Below are 18,931 nucleotides of genomic sequence, written 5' to 3'. Positions count from 1 at the left end.
TTTATAACCATCCTCAGCACCAGTCTGTGTTATTGTTTAGGTATAAATCAGGTAGTTTTTTTAGTTTGAGTTTTTCTGATAGTAAGCCCTGCTGTAGGTAAGAATCAATTTTCGACGATGAAACAGCCCGTAGGTTATTGGCTAATTGCGGCTTCTCATATTTTCAATGTGCCTTGATTTTACAGATGTGCTCAACTAATTTTTTTTGCTTCAGGTAATATCGTTTCTTAGAATCTTGAGTTTTTAAAACTACAAAAATTGTTTTTAACGATGAGTTTTATAGTATCGCTAAAGCGAAAATCTGTGCCAAATTCTAAATTTTAAAAACAAGTTCCGAAAATTTTGCTTCCAAAATTAACGCTTCATTTTTGACGCTTTACGATGAAACTGTTTTTGTACAGTAGGAATTGTTACTGCTGTGTTCAGCGTTTGTAACAGGTTTCATGGCGTAATGGTTAGCACCTTGACAATGGATCCAAAGATCCGGGTTCAAGTTTCGGTTGGTCTGTATGACCTTAATTGATTAAATCTGGAATTTCGACTTATTTTTGGTGGCTAACCTTAAAACATTTGAATTCTTTTTTTTAATTAAAAAATTTTTAGACGACTAATGAGTTTGACTTCCCTAAATTTGATTTTATAACCATCCTCAGTACCAGTCTGTGTTAATGTTTAGATTTAAATCAGGTAGCTTTTTTAATATGAGTTTTTCCGATAGCAAGCTCTGCTGTAGGTAAGAATCAACTTTCGACGATGAAAAAGCCCTTAGGTTAGTGGCTAACTGCGGCTTCTCATATTTTCATTATGCCTTGATTTTACAGATGTGTTCAAATAAATTTTTTTGCTTTTTAGAATGTCATTTTTTAGAATCTTGAGTACCTAAAACTACAAAAATTGTTTTTGACGATGAGTTTTATAGTATCACAAAAGTGAAATTCTGTAAGTCAAATTCTAAATTTAAAAAAAGAGAATTCAGGACATTTTGCTTCCAAGATTGACGCTTTATGTTTGACGCTTCACGATGAAACTGTTTTTGTACAGTAGGAATTGTTACTGCTGTGGTAACCGTTTATAACAGGTCTGGTGATGTAATGGTTGCACCTTGGACTTTGAATCCAAGGATCCGAGTTCAAGTGTCGGCGAGACCTTGATCGGTTTAATCTGAAATCGCAACTTGTTTTTGGTGGCTAATCTTGAAACATAAATTCTTCTTTTTTGAATTAAATTTAAAATTTTGTTAGACGGTTAAAGAATTTGTCTTCTCGAAACCTGAATTTTTAATCATCCTCAGCACCAGACTGTGTTATTTTTTTCATACAAATCAGTAAATTTTACTATGAGTTTTTCCGATAGAAGCCTTGCAGTAGTTAAGAATCAAATTTCGAAAATGAATCAGCCCTTAGGTTTTTGGCTATTTGCGCCCTCTGATCTTCTGATTATGCCTTGATTTTATAGATGTGTTCAACTATTTTTTTTGCATCAGGTAATGTCATTTTTCAGAATCCTGAGTACTTAAAACTACAAAAGTTGTTTATAACGATGAGTTTTATAGTATCACAAAAGTGAAAATCTGTGCCAAATTCTAAATTAAAATAAAATTCCAGACATTTTGCTTCCAAAATTGAAGCTTTATTTTTAAAGCTTTACGATGAAACTGTTTTTCTACACTAGGAATTGTTACTGCTGTGTCAAGCGTTTGTTACAGGTTTCATGGTGTAAAGGTTAGCACCTTATACTTTGAATCCAAAGATCCGAGTTGAAATCTCGATGGGACCTTAATCGTTTAAATCTCGAATCGCAACTGATTTTTGGTGGCTAGTCTTAAAACATTTGAATTCTTCTTTTGTTTTAATTAAAACTTTTTTTAGACGACTAATGAGTTTGAATTCCCTAAAACTGATTTTATAGCCATCCTCAGCACCAGTCTGTGTTATTGTTTAGATATAAATCAGGTAGTTTTTTTAGTATGAGTTTTTCCGATAGTAAGCCCTGCTGTAGGTATGAATCAACTTTCGACGATGAAACAGCTCTTAGGTTATTGGCTAATTGCGGCTTCTCATATTTCATTATGCCTTGACTCTACAGATGTGTTCAAATAAATTTTTTTGCTTCAGGTAATGTCATTTTTTAGAATCCTGTGTACCTAAAACTACAAAAAGTGTTTTTGACGTTGAGTTTTATAGTATCACAAAAGTGAAAATCTGTGCCAAATTCTAACTTCAAAAAAAAGAATTCCGGACATTTTGCTTCCAAAATTGACGCTTTATATTTAACGCTTTACGATGAAACTGTTTTTGTACAGTAGGAATTGTTACTGCTGTGGTAACCGTTTATAACAGGTCTGGTGATGTAATGGTTGCACCTTGGACTTTGAATCCAAGGATCCGAGTTCAAGTGTCGGCGAGACCTTGATCGGTTTAATCTGAAATCGCAACTTGTTTTTGGTGGCTAATCTTGAAACATAAATTCTTCTTTTTTGAATTAAATTTAAAATTTTGTTAGACGATTAAAGAATTTGTCTTCTCGAAACCTGAATTTTTAATCATCCTCAGCACCAGACTGTGTTATTTTTTTCATACAAATCAGTAAATTTTACTATGAGTTTTTCCGATAGAAGCCTTGCAGTAGTTAAGAATCAAATTTCGAAAATGAATCAGCCCTTAGGTTTTTGGCTATTTGCGCCCTCTGATCTTTTGATTATGCCTTGATTTTATAGATGTGTTCAACTATTTTTTTTGCATCAGGTAATGTCATTTTTCAGAATCCTGAGTACTTAAAACTACAAAAGTTGTTTATAACGATGAGTTTTATAGTATCACAAAAGTGAAAATCTGTGCCAAATTCTAAATTAAAAAAAAAATTCCAGACATTTTGCTTCCAAAATTGACGCTTTATTTTTAAAGCCTTACGATGAAACTGTTTTTCTACACTAGGAATTGTTACTGCTGTGTCAAGCGTTTGTTACAGGTTTCATGGTGTAAAGGTTAGCACCTTATACTTTGAATCCAAAGATCCGAGTTGAAATCTCGATGAGACCTTAATCGTTTAAATCTCGAATCGCAACTGATTTTTGGTGGCTAGTCTTAAAACATTTGAATTCTTCTTTTGTTTTAATTAAAACTTTTTTTAGACGACTAATGAGTTTGAATTCCCTAAAACTGATTTTATAGCCATCCTCAGCACCAGTCTGTGTTATTGTTTAGATATAAATCAGGTAGTTTTTTTAGTATGAGTTTTTCCGATAGTAAGCCCTGCTGTAGGTATGAATCAACTTTCGACGATGAAACAGCTCTTAGGTTATTGGCTAATTGCGGCTTCTCATATTTCATTATGCCTTGACTCTACAGACGTGTTCAAATAAATTTTTTTGCTTCAGGTAATGTCATTTTTTAGAATCCTGTGTACCTAAAACTTCAAAAAGTGTTTTTGACGTTGCGTTTTATAGTATCACAAAAGTGAAAATCTGTGCCAAATTCTAACTTCAAAAAAAAGAATTCCGGACATTTTGCTTCCAAAATTGACGCTTTATATTTAACGCTTTACGATGAAACTGTTTTTGTACAGTAGAAATTGTTACTACTGTGGTAAATCGTTTCAACAGGTCTCATGGTGTAATGGTTGGCACCTCGGTGAGACATTGACCGGTTAAATCTGGAAGCGCAACTTGTTTTTGGTGGCTTATCTTGAAACATATAAACTCTTCTTTTTTAGATAAATTTTAAAAAACTTCTAGACAATTAATGAATTTGACTTCTCTAAACCTGAATTTATAACCATTCTCAGCACCAGACTGTGTTATTTTTTCATACAAATCAGCAATTTTCACTGAGAGTTTTTCTAATAGAAGCCCTGCAGTAGTTAAGAATCAAATTACAAAAATGAATCAGCCCTTAGCTTTTTGGCTACTTTGCGGCTTCTAATATTTTCATTATGCTTTGACTTTACAGATGTGTTCAACTAATTTTTTTTTGCATCAGGTAATGTCTTTTTTCAGACTCCTTAGTACTTAAAACTACCAAAATTGTTTATAACGATGAGTTTTATAGTATCTCAAAAGTGAAAATCTGTGCCAAATTCTAAATTTTTTTAAAATAATTCAGGACATTTTGCTTCCAAAATTGACGCTCTATATTTAACGCTTTACGATGAAACTGTTACGATGTAGGAATTGGACGCGTTTAAAAGCTGAGAAACACAACTATACTCAAGATTGCAAACTCAGTCATTTCACTGAAAAATACTCCGAAATTAGGTACACTTTTAAAAAGTTAGCAGTTATACTTGAACATGCGTGTAATTAACAGGCTGGAGAGCCTTCAGTATCCGCTCAAGCTGCTGTTCTTCAAATGTTAATTTATATGCATTTTTGTAGCGCTCATAGCTTGAAAACAAATTTATTTATAACATGCGTGCAATAATGAAATTGCTTTAGGTTTCCTGTTCATGGACAACCTGCTCTACGAGGCTAAGTGTCTGTCGGATGTGATTGAGAAAGTGACGGGGGACGGGGAGGGGGCGGACAGGATCAGGAGCAAGTGTGACATTGTGGACCAGACTGCGGCTCAGTTGTCCGAACTGAGGAAGAAGGGACAGGTTGGTTAACTACCAGGTATTTGTTTGTATCTAGATGAAAATCAAATCTTCATAATTTAATTATGATGAATATTTTTATTGTTTGATTTTTAATATTATTTCTATATAAACGAACTGTGACGATTATGAGGTATAACGTTTTGATGGTACTTCTCGGTGTCAGTAAGCCCGAAATTATACATCGTCAATTTAATCAGTTGGGCTTTTCAGTGATAAGAATTTTCATTAATTTATTTCAAAAATTCAATGGTTCAGTTTTGAAATTTTTGAAAAATTTGATTGATCAAATTAAGATTCATTGTACAATTTTGACTGCAAATTTTTTATGTCAATCGATTCAAAGTCGACTTTTTTGAAATTAATGAATATGCAGCGTATGATTGGTTGAAGTTTCAATGGCTGTGATAATCGAAATCAATGGGGTATGCTCTCGTTTTTGCTAGTTAAAACGCAAAAATGTCCATTTTCGTTTAAAAGTACTAACTATCAATTTTAAAATTAATTTAGAATGAAAAAATAACCACCAATCTTTCACAAAATAAATTCAAAGCGGAAATTGAAACAGCTTTTATATACACGTTGTGATTCAAAATGAACAAGATTATTTCCATGTCGTGTTTCTGGAATGCATTAGCACTTATGTTTCTCAATTCAAGATAATTGATTGAATTATAAATTAAGTTCAAATATCAAATTTTGCTCTATAGAAATTTTGAAATTGTAGTCAGCAATGATTGGATACAAAATATACCCGAGCCCGAGTTTTCGTACCCTCTGACTTTTCAGCCCTACCCGGTCAGAATTGTGTCCAATCACCTGTCTCAATCGAGCTCTTAACGATGGCTAGCATAGTCAGCATTAACATATGAAAGTGGATATGGAAATCCTCAGAGATCCGACATGGAAATGATTTTCTTACACAAAAGTTGGAAATGATTTTTTTTTGTAAAATCACAGTTAAAAACAATAATTGAAGTTGATTTTCAAGACTTTCCTCGTGACATTTCCCTCTGATTTTGAAGGCCTCCTCCCCCGAAGCCCGCCAACTGCAACAAGTGTTGCTCAACTCCCTGGATCAACTAATTGAGCAATGTGACGACGCATGTCTCCAACACGTGACCTCATCCGAAGGGAGACTGCACCCCCTGCCCAGTACAATGTATGGTCTGCTGGACGAAGTGAAGACGTGGCTGGAGAATCCAGATGTGAATGCGGACAGTGGTAAGTAGAATTTATTGGGTCCAGTGTTGCTGCATTCAAACGTTGGACCCCTCGAGCGACAACAGTTGCCGTAAATGTCACTAGTAGGAGCGGATCTAAGATTTTCTCAAGGGGGAGGGCGGATTTTCAAAGTAAATTTCAAAATCTATCGAATTTTCAAAAAATCGCCATATAGGTTTTCTGTGCCACAGAAGAAAAAGCAGGTCAAAAAATGCGTTTTTAGTTTTAAGTCATTGTTTGAAAAAATTTGACCCTTTTTTCAGCGCGCGCTCCGTTTAAAATAAGTATATATTAGCAAAGGCGTGTTTAGAAAAAATCAACACCCCCCTAAATTCACTACTGAGTACACTCCTTCTGTTTTTGACAGCGCAGAGAATAGAATTTACTCGCTCGGCGCTTCTATTTTAATTGATTAAATTGGTGCTGAATTGATTAAATTGCAGAATAGACATTGACAGATGTTTTTATGTCGGTAATATTCTATGGCTTCTATGAAACAATCTGCGGTGCAACATTTGGCTACACTTTTTAGCCAGAACTAAATATAAACCGGCCGAAAACACTAGACCAGTCGAATGTTTATGTAATATTTCCAAACAAATGAAGTAATTTCCGCTGGCTATTATAATCTTCTCATTTTCGGTTAGTTTTCGATTCATCGTTTTATTCACACTCGACTTTAAAATAATTCTGTTGAGATATCAACTTTTTTGCCAAGAATCAACTTAATTTTTTTTTCGCCAAGAATCAACTTAAATTTTTTTTTTGCCAAGAATCAGCTTAATTTTTTTTTGCCAAGAATCAACTTTTTTTTGTTTAAATTTGACAAATGTCTATAATATTAAAACCAAATTATGTTAGAACCAAAATATTTTATGCATTTTGTTTTTAAGCTTGGTTTTGAAAGGCAATACTATTCTTGCTGAATGCTTTATTCAAAGAAATGTATAACAGGCGATTTCACAAATCAGTTATTTTTCCCGGAAACTATCAAATGAGAGTTGACTGTCCTGTCAGATCATTGAGTCTGTTAATCTAGCTTCGTTGAGCCTGAACTAAAATTAAATGCAGTTCCATATTCTAGGATCGCAATCTCTGGATGCGATTGTGAAGTTGGGCTGGAACTATGCCAGACATCTGGGAGGAGACGAACAAAGTGTTTTGAAGTCCAAGTGCAGCGGTTTGAGGGAGCCTATGCAGCGTCTAGTCAAACTGGCTAATAATCATCAGGTTCAATGTTACTAAATTATTACTAATCTATATCTATCTATCTATCTATACTATATTTAAATGCGAGTGACAGCTATCTCCCATGCTAAACTCACTAAAACGAAAAAAAAACTAAACATTCTTTTAAAACATGGGATAGTGTTTAGCGGTATGATTCTCGATTAGAGCGGTAAAGTTCCGTGTTTATACCGCGGATCTCTCATTTAAACTAGCAGAAAAAATCACAATTTCTAGCTAGTTGGAAAAAAACTATTAAACTCACTAATACGTAGAAAAACGGATAAAAAAGGATAAACTTGGTTTGTGGAAAATATAGGAATGCATCGTAACTAATACCATGGGACAATGGTCTAGTGGTATGATTCTCGCTTTGGATGCGAGAGGGCCCGGGTTTAATTCCCGGCTGTCCCCAAAATACTAACACAAAAAAAATAAATTTGCTATTAGAAAAAATAGCTAACAGTAAACAACTTAAAATAATTTTTAAACCAACAGAAACGAATCAAAACTAAGAATAAAGGTTATAAAACGCAATGATCTTGATTTGCAAAAACGCAGGAATGAATCGAACCAAAATGCTTGGGAAAGTTGTCTAGTGGTATGATTCTCGCTAAGGTTCCGAGAGGTCTCGGGATCAATCCCCGGTTGTCCCCTATAAAATTTACAGAAAAAAATTATATTTTGTAGAAAAAAATCTAACAGTAAACAACTTCAAATAATCATTACACCAACAAAAACTCATCAAAACAAAAAAAACTGTTACAAAAACGCAATGATCTTGATTTTCAAAATAGGTAGGAATGGATCGAAGCTAAATACATGGACAGTGGTTTAGTGGTATGATTCTCGCTTAGGGTGCGAGCGATCCCGATTTCAAGCCCAGTTGTCTCCAATAAACGTAAAGAAAAAGGTTTATATTTTCTAGTCACTATTTATTCCTATTATTATTGGACTACAATTATTAGTGAGCTATATCTATCCAACAAATTGTTTTAGTGCTATGTCAATAGTTTTGAAAGTCAATGAAAAATTATGGGTTACGGGTTATTGTTTTTTGCCGACCTGCAATTTAGTCAATAAAAATAACTCACTAACAATTGTCCTTGCTTTCATAATGGTTTCATAGTTGGTAAAAGTTAGAAAATTCTAAGTTGTGTACAGTATGGAGGGTAATGTCGAGTAATAGACTGTCTCTTTTTAGGGCCACAGCGAGGAGGGAGTGCGTTTAGTGGGTGTGTTGCACTCTGGCATAGCAGCTGTCATCCAGCAGATGAGGACTTCACTCTCACAGCAGGTGTGCTTCCTTCAACTACCCCGTTGGCTGCATTTTCGACCTTTTTATTTTTAACGCCGTGCTCAAATAGATTTGGAGGATTTCATTTCGAATATCATTTGTACTGCTATTCAGGCACGTGAGCGAATGAAATAGTAATTATTGCTTGTACACTACTTTATGTTCGTTTGTCAGTCAATTACGTGACTAAATTTATCAACTTACGGTTTTAAATTTTAAATGCTTTTTTTCAGGTAGTGGATACCTTCGTGGATCCCCATGCGACCATCAACAGACTAGTCCAGTCAGCCCAATCTCTATCACGTGAGTCATCGAATAAAGTTCTACCCAAATGCCCCACGTTTCGCTTCAAGAACAGTAGAACTTCAAGAAATTTCAGGTTCATATAGAACCTTGTAAAACCACCTGCTGCATCGTAAAATTAATTCTCATATGAGGAAATGGAAAAAGAGCGATCTAGTTCACAATTTTCATTTAAAACAATTTTTTCTCGATTAAAAGAACCACGCTTTAGCGCTGTTCAGCTCGTCAAGGAGAACCCCTGTTGTGCCCCTAGTTAAGATTACATACAATTTCATCCGAGAAGCTCATCCAAATAGGTAATTTTGATGGAAAAATTAGATGTTTTTCTTTGTTTTCTACTAGCGGACACTGGGAGCAGTGGTAGGAGTGAGATGGAGTTTGATGGTAGACTGGACCAGTTCCAGCAGATGGCCAGAAGGGCAGTGGCCACAGCCTCCCACTTCGCCCAACTGAACGAGGCAGAGGACCAGGACACTCTCAGGAACACGGCCAGACAGGCCAAACAGGTGGGAGAAGACCAACATCATTTATTCACAAGGCAAAAATTTGAGTGTTTTTTTTCTGGTCTGAGAATTGTTGCCTCACGCGGAAAAGAAACAAAGGTAAATTTCGTTAGAACACTACTTAGTTTCGAGTTTTGGCTATTTTTTCCAAACAGTGACCTGTAGTTCAGTGACCTCTAATAGGCTGTTTACACAAGCACAGCTAAAATAATTTTCTAATTTTCTACATACCAAGTTAGTGTGATTGCATTTAGCCTATTACATTCCAAATATTTAAATACAAAATTTGTGTCTTTGTGAAATTTAGGGTTCTCTTTTGCCGTATGTCTTTGGTTTCCATAGGCGTTAGTGGCACAATTGTGTAGGGCAGCCGACTGAAAAACATGAATGTCAGAGAATTGAAGATTAATTCCCGAAGAGATCCTTTATTTTTCAAAACTAGTTATTTTTTTTCTTTTCTGACCCTTTCAAAGCTACTTCTTGGCGTTTGTTCGCTTGTGTTTGATGCTTAAGACTTAAATAATTGAGAAATCTTTTGGCGCTAGTTTCATCTAATTTGACTTTTGGCTACATTAGAGCGTTTTCTTGTTGTTCCGACTCATCGATTAAATGAGCGGTTGGTTTTCTATTTTATTTTTCAAAATTAAGGTTCTAAGAGACCAGAAACAGTATAACGTCTGCTTATTAAGAGTAATGAACGTAGTGAAGACTCGTATATAGGTCTTGCTGATTTTTTTTTTTCAGGAAAAAGTCTTAGAATTTTTTCACGCTCAATTTTGATTTTTCGCGGTTTGACTTGTGATTTCTTTTTAAGTTCAGTGCATTTCTAATGTTAAAAGGAAGGTAGACTCCACTATCGAACAGCACAATATAAAAATCACAAGAAACGTGATCGACTTCTGATTTCGAAAATGGAAATTAATTATCAGATTTCCCAGCGAAATAAAATTCTTACCTTTTGATCCAGCTTTCTCAATTTGGGTTATTTTAAAAAAGTGTGCATCATAAATTGTTCTACAAATTCAAAGAGCGTTTAGGCCATCTAATTTTTATTAGAAATTCAAAAGTTTCTGAAAAAACAAGTCGGTTTAATTTCATTGCATTCGTTACTTTTTTCCAACTGTGTGTTGGCTATGTTTTTTCTTGACAATTTTAGTGTTTTTTTGTAAGATAAAATTTCATCAAGCAAATTCCATGATGGAACTTTTCACATACATCGTGTGTATTTCTCCCGGAGGTGCAGGAGAAATTGAAAACCTGTGTCAAGCTGTCATTATGTGTTTTCTTCCATACCACAGGTTGGGGTTCAATTCCGGTATATGGGGAAAATTTTATTTTTCAAGGCTTATCTGTGTTTTTTCTTTCCATGTTTCACATTTTAAAGCACCATCAGAATTTCAAATAGATTTTCCGGCCGATGTTGTTGAGGTTATGTCAACGTCTGTGACAGTATTCTCCGTGATTTTCAGCTGAATGACTTGATCCCAATTCTGAGTGCAGCAGCCCAATTGTGTTTCTCAACTGACAAGAGTGAGGAGGAGAGGAGTGGAGAGAGTGTGAAACAGTTGGTGGATCTGCAGACCCTCTGGGTGGACAACATGGACCAGCTGCTGGCATACATTGACTCAACTATCGATTTGGAACTGTTCATTGAGGCATCCGGTATGTAGTAGTTTAATAATACGCTTCACTACACGTTTTTAATTTTCAGAGTGGGGTACTTGTTTAGAAGTATGCTCCCGCCAGGAAATTGAACTATACAAAGAGTACTTCAAATGGATGAAAACAAAAGGAAAGCTTGTGAACATTTCTTCGCTGGTTTTTCCACTAAATATCTCTTTGAAATGCAATTTTAAAAAAAGTCAATTCACTGGCAAAACTTTAAAAACTTTTTTCTGACTTTGGGCCATTGGTGGTTTTACGGGACTATACTTCTAAACAAGGTTTTAAACGGAACCATACTTCTAAACGAGTGCCGAACAATGTAATTAGAAAAGTAATGATATATTTTTACCAAACATGATTTACGAAAGACAAATTAACTTAGGATATTATCTTTTTTCAAAAGTGCCATATATTTTCGTTCATATGAGTGCCATATGTTTTTAGATTTTGTTCATAAATCTTTTAGCGAGAACAAAAAACCATTTAGTGAGGTGATTTTTTTTCCTATTGCACTCTAAAAATTAGAACTGAATTTCAGCAGAATATATATTATTCTATTGTCAGTCAATCAAGATCAAAACAGATAATTATTAAAAATATCCGCCAAGAGTAAATAACAAGAACAGACCTTTTTAAATATGAATGCTTAAGAAATAAATATTCGACTTTTAATGCTTTCCTAAAATATTCACTTAATGCTTAAACGTATTCAACTAAATTATAATTAAGATGAGATTTAAGTGGGCGTGTCATAGATTTTGTCATAACCGACCCCACTTTGAGAATAATTTATGAAGTTTGATATTTACACAAGCCAAGCGTAGTGTATTATTACGAAGAATATTTTTTCTAACCTAAGTCGCAAATAAAAGTGCTCATTTGACACTTTTGGTATATTTCAATTTAATCATATTTAGGCCTATTTAAGCAGAGGCACTTCAATAGCGTATTTTGTTGCTTTATTTTTGGCCAGAGTTAGGTCCTGTTTGAAGAAACAGGTAATATAAAAATGCGTGGGATTTGTTGTTTTTTTTTTGCGACGCTTTGGAAAATTTTTCCTTTTTTCGCAGATATTTCAATTTTTCTCAAAAACTATTGTACTGTTTTCCATTAAATAGTGCCAATGACACACCAGCTGCTCTTCTATGTGCCTGCATACTTAGCTAGTCTCTTTTCATTTTACCCCACCCTCAACGGCCTTCGAAAGTTGAATTTTTTCATTTTCTTAAATACTACATGCTCAAATCTGAGATGAAGGTTTCAATTGAAATAACCAATCATGGGGATCTGCTTTTCTCAAGCGGTTGTTCCCTAAATTCGGTAGAAAAAAGTTATGGCCTCAAACAAGCCCATTTTTTGACATTTTGCTTAATTTTAAAAACTTTTCTCAAAAACGACTCCGCCAAATCGGAGCTCAGTGGTTTAGCCGAAAAAAAAATCAGTTATATGAATTTTTCCTGCATAAACGGCCATGCCCTGCGTTTTAAAAATTATATATGGCCTCAGACAATGCCGAATTTTTTGAATTTTTTCCCGTTTTTTGAAACTTCTTTTTTTGTCAAAAACTAACCTGCTGGTTTTGATGTTGACAGTTTTTCAAACTAACATGGTGCTTAGATTTTTCCTGAACAATGTGTTTTACCCTTTTTTTTGTGAAGAAAAGCCGATATGGACTTCGGGAAAATCCGTTTTTTGAAATTTTTACCGTTTTTTAAAGAAGTTTCATCACTATCTCGAAAACTACTACTTTATTTGGATATTGAGGGTTCAATCTAAAAATCGGGGCATGTAAACCTTCCCTAATTAAGAGTTAGTTTATTCCCATGCTTAAGTAGAGAAAAGTTTATGAATTTAGAAAAAGGCAAATTTTTTGTTCGTTTTTTTGGAACATTTTTTCTTTTTTTTTCCGAAAACTGCCCAGCCAAATCTCAGATAAAGAGTTCAAATGAAAAAGCGAGAGCGAGTTGTAGTTTTCTTCTTTTAATAAGCAGCTAATCTCCTAATTAAGCAAATAATTTACTAGAGTTTTGCGTAAAGTTTTCATGTTTTGAAATATTGAAAAATACGAGTTTTCTTATCAGTTCAATATATGATTAAAAGTATTAAAACAGGTACATCCAGCTTTAGCTGGGCCACTAGTTTACTTCCAAGTGATCGTGGCGCAGATGCGAGGACGGAAGTGACACTCCTAATTATCATGTTAGAGATTCAAATCTGGAACATTGAAGTAATTTTGTTTTTTTTTTGCTTGAATTTTTGCTGCTTTAGTGATAAGAGGCTAGTGTTTAGAGTCTTTTTTATGTTTTCCGCAGCTTCGCCTCTGTGTTTAACGAAGGCTTAATTTGGTTTTATGAATTCCTTCTCCCTATTTCTTTTAGAGTTGACCTTAGAAGATCTTCTCAAAAACTGTCTCCTCTCTCTCCAAAATGAAGACCAGAAGGCGTTTGTGGTTCATTCAACCACTTTGATCAGCTGCATACACAGAGTGGCTCAGGTGTGTGAGGCACAAGGAGTGCAGCTAGACGAAGAATGGGTGAGGGTGAAATTGGCAGAATACTGTGCCAGTCTCAAAGGACGTAAGTTACTGACATGCAAATATTTAGTGACAACGAGTGTAAAATTAAATGAGCACAATTTCAATTTTTGAGCATGCAGTTCGAACGCGTATTTCGAACCAATGGATATACTTTTTTTGTTCTTGATTGGTCATTGCACACGAAAAAAGTGTATTTTTTTCTAAAATTTCGAGTAGACAATTTTGTATCGAAAAAAAAGGAATAATGAAGTAGTGATGTTATGATTGTTTCAGAGGTACAGCCCTTTGTGTCTCTAGCGACGAAGTTTGCGAGGGATCCCAAGAATAGGCAGACCACTTTGGACTTCCACCACAACTCACACGAGGTAATCTTATGATGTTTTGTGTAAATTCAGAACCCTTATCTTCCAACTTTGTGATGAAGATGGGGGTCCCCCATCCAGTTTCACGAGTTAATAAGCGATTAAATTATGATTTTAGTACCAGTCTGACCAAATTTGAAGAAAAATATATCATCATCGATTAAAAGCCCATTATAATCTCTCTTTCAAATCATCATCATTAATTCTTTTTGTTTGCTCATTTTGTTTGCCCATTTGACCTTGCATCTGAGTTGCTTATATTTTAAGTTTTTCCCAGACGTTGATTTATAAGAAAAGTACGCAAATTGTGTCTGCAGTTTTCAAATCAATTCAACTTCAGGACGTTATCATTTTTTTTGTTTTTGTACTCGAATAGATTTGTTTCATGAAGCACTTATTAGATTTTTTAACTACCAAAATATCAGCACGTTGTTTTAGTTTGTTGATTTAATTGGAAAAGTGATTTTTCAACTATCCCAGGAAATGAATGATGGGATCTCTATGAATCTTTTGTTTCGTGTTCAAACTTTGTGTTCAGATGAACCAAAGTGTGACTGGATCTCGCTTTTACAGATTTTGTTATTGATAAAAAATACGAGGTTACTCACACGAGGTACTCTTTTGATGTTTTGTGCAATAGCAGAACCTTTGCCCTCTAATTTTGAGATGGAGATGTTTCGTTCAATCTCTAACAGATTCAAGTTGTTTCACTCCTGCAACAGAGTGCAATTTTTTGAATATATACTCTTTTTTTTCTTTTTTTTTCCAGTCTAACTCGAATAAATAATTACTCTGTTTTATTGGCTTTAGTGGTGTTTGGCGCCGAACTTTTCAAAATAATTGACTCGAAATCTGAACGTTGGAGGTTCGAATCCGTAGGAGACCGATTGTTTTCATTTTCCAAGCGTATTCAATCAGTTTTTCGATTCAAAATTTAAATGCTACTTTTTCCAGTTTTTGCTTTTGTTTGCGAAGTCCAGCTTTGATTCTATGCTGACTCCATATTTTTGTAGGAGCTCACTTGAAGCATGGTCACAGCTTACAGATAATTGCGTACTTTTTCAGGTATTGGACGTTGTGAATGCGATCAAGGAGTTATTGAAACAGTACTATGGACCTCGCATAGTTCCCGTGCAGAGCGGAAACGGTAAGTGGAGTAGTTATTATGAGTAAACTCTATCATAAACTGTGATTCAACGTAGGAGCCCCTCACGGAACAATTATGATAGTTGGGTCCTGGAAAAAGCAGGTATGAAAGATGGGTACCGCGTCTTTTGTGATAACTTCAGAAACAGACGTTGACATATGCATACCAAATGTATGCTTTTAAAATTAAAAATATAAAAGTTTTCTGTAGCGATGCGTCTATATTTCATGGACCCAACTTCGTAAATTGTACAAAGCTCACTTGCATGATACATCAATTTAAGTGATGAATTATTTGATGCGGTTGATGTGTGTCGAATAGCAAAGAGGTTAAGGATTTCAGGTATCCGATCAAACAGAGATTGTATGTCGGAGCCTGTGTTTACATAGAAAGATGATCCATAATTATCGACCCTCGCTTACCTTACTTAACTGTATTCATTTCCTAGAGAAAAGGTCAATAAATGTCTATCATTTCAATCTTTAATTATATATGTTCGTTTCCTCTTAGTTGCTTAGCAAACCGACCCTTATAAGTTTTGAAATCAATGAAAACGAAAGTATTGAAGTTTAGTTGGCACTCTGGTACCTTGAAAATATTAGCTTTTTAGTCTTTCCTTTCGGTCTATAGGCCTTGTGGCAAAAGCTGATAACGGGTAATCAGAGCTTCTATATCTATTTAATGTGTGTATGCATTGCATCTCCTGCCCTACTGTTGCATTTAGACGAATTCTATACTTCATCCCTCTACTATTTCATCTCCCCTCTCAAAATGAGACAACAGCAGAAGCAACTGGCCAATGAGAGTGAAGCAAATGGCCAAGAGGATGGAGAGGATGAAGACGAAGTGCCTGAAAGACCCCCACCACCTTCTACTGGAGGTCACAACCTTGATTCTTTTGAACTTATTCGGCCCACAATTACCCATAATGGAATATGAAAACAGGAAATAGAAATACACGCACCCCATTAGTTGAAATCAAAATGATAACTGAAGTATTGTTTGAGTTTTGCTTTTTATTCCTAATGGTAGTACTAATAGTGGTCCTTTTGGGCTGAATAAGTGAAAAGATTCACGACCTTTACCTTATATGTTAATGTTTCACCTGACCTTTTCTATGTTCAAAATCTGTCCAACAATGTCTTTTCGTAGCTATTGATAGATATAGCTCGATTAGAGGATGTATGAAGTAGCAAAGCTGTTCAGAAGTTGCGTGCTCTAGATTTAATTATAAATGCTGCATGCAAAGAGGGGTAAGGATATTGATTTTGCTTGAAACTTTTTGTAATAAGGATTAAGATAACTTTTGAGAACATACGTATAGAAAAAATCGATTTGAGTTTCTCGAGATCATTGTCAAAGAAACTCGACTCATGAATGCTAAATAAAATTCTTTTTTCCTCATTCCATAAAAGTGGGAAGTATTATTGAGTAAATCACAGTTATACGTTTCCAGTGTACACCAAAGTGCCCCTCCGTCCCCCCAGTCCAGTGTTAGAAGAGGAGGAGGAGGAGGAAGAGATTGTGGAGGCTCCCCTGCCAGAGGAGCACAGACCCATCCAGAAGGCGGCCCATGAGCTGCACATGGAAGTGAGACAGTGGCAGAGTCAGGGCAATGACATCATTACATCGGCTAAGAGGATGGCAGTGTTGATGGCCAAGATGTCCAGGATTGTGAGGTGAGATTGTTGTTCTGGCTTTTTAATAAGAAAAGCATGAAAATTTTAGTGTAAAATTAATTTTCAAGTTTAACCTTATGACTCTTTTTCGTTGCCTCCCACCTGCGATCTTTTACAAGCAACTATCTGTTCACATTGTTCGATGGTTACTAAATTTGGCATGCAGATAAATTCGGCCATGGCAAACGTATTAAGTCTTCATACTTAACCTTGTAAAACTCCTCGCTACACCATAAAATTGATAGTTATGTGAAATGGGTGGAAAGGAAAGAGCCATAATTATTTAAATTTATAGTTTCAAGTGCCCCTTATTTACTGCGCTTGTTGTCTCTATTATTGTTCCGACTTTCGATACGAAAGTAACGGAATATTTGTGCTCGGGGTGGGTTTTTTTTCTTCAGACAAATTTCGACTTTTTAACTAGCCATTTTTGACGGAATTTTGATATCATTCGGAAGGTATTGTTGTCCTGAGCTCAAATTTGAAAAGATATTTCACCTGTGATCATTTTTCGTAAAGTTACGGGGGTTTAAAGATTGCCATTTTGGCCAATTTGGGACAATTAACGCGCGATTTATTTCGCGCTATTAAGGCGTAAACGGAGAGTTAATCCGTCTTAGAAATCGTTCCAAATTGGTTAAAAGAAGCTTATTTGGCATAATTGGTTTGTTACAAGGAGCGAAATTTATCCTTTTGTACTTTATATGGCGTGTGGGGTGATGATTTTCATGAAAAACTTCAAATTTTAGAAAAAATTTTTTTTTTCATTTTGTTTTATTTCATTGAATTTTTTAATATTATTACTGCTCCATAAACCTTAAAAGGCAGTCGGAACATTCAGGGCTTCGCCCTGATACGAGCAGTCTTGTTAGAGTTCATTTTTGTCCAACCTGACTCGCACAAGTTTTTTGCCTGGCTCAACTTTTTTCAAGTTTATTTGGTTGTTTTTGTATTTTTTTTTTGGTTTTTATAGCTCAGCTCTCTTTTGTTTTTTTGTTTGCGTTTGTGAAGTGCAGCTTTTTCTATGAGAAATACCTGATGTCAGCTGTTGAAATAAGCAGAAAATCATTAGCCAATCAGCGGTCTCTAATTCTTGTTGATGCTTTGAAATCTCGAAGCAGATATAGTTGAATTCTGCTTGTAGCAGAGCTTAAAGAATCTGGATAGAGCAAGAAGTTTCAAAGTGGAGCTTAGAGTTTAGAATTTGACAGTTGAAGCCGATGTGACAAATTTCTGAGAAATCTAATTATAAACAATTACTCACGTAAACGCTTGGCTTTTTACGAGTTCACTTTTTCAAAGATATGGGTTTTTAGAATTTGCCAATTTATGATAACTAGTGCACGTTATGGTAGTCAAAACATCTGATTTTTAAGAGTCGATGACTCTTATAAAGATCGTGATGATTTTTTTGTTTTTTTTTTCTTGGAAAAGTTATTTAACGTTCTATTTAACAGGCTCATTTTTACTTTTTCGCGGTTTGAATTTTGATTTCTTTTTAAGATCAGTTCATTTTCTCTGTCAAAAGGAAGGCAAACTTCGCTATCGAACAGCAAAAATTAAAGAACATAAAAATGTGATCATTTTCTGGTTTCGAAAGTGGAATTTACTTTTCAGCTTTTTCAGCGAAATAAAAATTTACTTATTGATCTAGGTTTCTCAAATTGGGTTGATTTCATCAAAAAAGTATCAATCATAATTTGTTCTTTTTTCTTTGAAGTTCTTTTGAAGGTTTTTTCTACTTGCGTTCATTGGCTCTTTTCTAATTTTCTGTTTTGGTCTTGTCTTAGTCTACGGCAATCAAATATTTGTTTAAGAGTCATGAACGTAATACTTACTCTTATTTATTGTGCTAATTTAAGTTATCCGGACAAAATGCCTTTAACTTGAATTTTAAAACGCGTTTTTCTCAATTTGGGGCTATCGAGTTCAGCTGAAAACTGATGAAGACAAGACTTGCATAGAATTTCAGCAGAATTAATATGGTTCTATTTGTTTTGCAAAATTCGGGCCAAAATTTTAACCCAAAAACGGATCATTTCTGGCTTTTTAGTCAGCCAAAAATTACGCCAAAACTGCCAAGTCAATCACTGACATAATTATATCAAAGTGAGCCTCTTACGTTGCCCAACAAATTTTAACAAGGGTATATCTCCAAGTTTTAGTATAAATTAATTTAATTTTATTTGATAGACAAACATTGTTGTTTTTACTATTTAAAACACAACATTTTTTTGTTTAAAAACAGTTTTGTAAACATTTTGCGCGAAAATTTTTTATCTTTTAGATTTGAAAGCTTATTTTAATTTCCAGAATTCTTTGTTGAATAAAAAAAGTTGTCTATTGACCCAATTTTCTCTCATATGGTTAATTATGGTCTACTGGCATTTAGAAGTGT

The 18,931-nt window shown here is 34.7% G+C and overlaps 1 protein-coding gene and 1 non-coding gene across 2 annotated transcripts in view; both read left to right on the top strand.

Annotated features, from left to right (window-relative positions):
* The window catches only part of LOC134853716 (vinculin-like), a 325,677-nt gene that overhangs the window by 297,262 nt on the left and 9,484 nt on the right, over positions 1–18,931 (top strand). The window contains exons 8-19 of the mRNA XM_063869716.1: positions 4,433–4,593; positions 5,616–5,814; positions 6,899–7,044; positions 8,246–8,338; positions 8,572–8,641; positions 8,984–9,147; positions 10,614–10,806; positions 13,188–13,385; positions 13,619–13,710; positions 14,773–14,854; positions 15,579–15,734; positions 16,311–16,533. Coding sequence (XP_063725786.1) covers positions 4,433–4,593; positions 5,616–5,814; positions 6,899–7,044; positions 8,246–8,338; positions 8,572–8,641; positions 8,984–9,147; positions 10,614–10,806; positions 13,188–13,385; positions 13,619–13,710; positions 14,773–14,854; positions 15,579–15,734; positions 16,311–16,533 — 1,777 coding nt within the window. The remainder of the gene's footprint in view (positions 1–4,432; positions 4,594–5,615; positions 5,815–6,898; positions 7,045–8,245; positions 8,339–8,571; positions 8,642–8,983; positions 9,148–10,613; positions 10,807–13,187; positions 13,386–13,618; positions 13,711–14,772; positions 14,855–15,578; positions 15,735–16,310; positions 16,534–18,931) is intronic.
* Trnap-ugg (transfer RNA proline (anticodon UGG)) lies at positions 7,384–7,455 on the top strand. The gene has a single exon. It is a non-coding gene; the product is annotated as a tRNA-Pro (tRNA).

This window comes from Symsagittifera roscoffensis, chromosome 8 (genome assembly GCF_963678635.1).
Source record: "Symsagittifera roscoffensis chromosome 8, txSymRosc1.1, whole genome shotgun sequence".
Lineage (NCBI taxonomy): Eukaryota > Metazoa > Xenacoelomorpha > Acoela > Convolutidae > Symsagittifera > Symsagittifera roscoffensis.
Note: the sequence above shows the minus strand (reverse complement) of the source record. Positions and strands in the feature narration are given on the sequence as shown.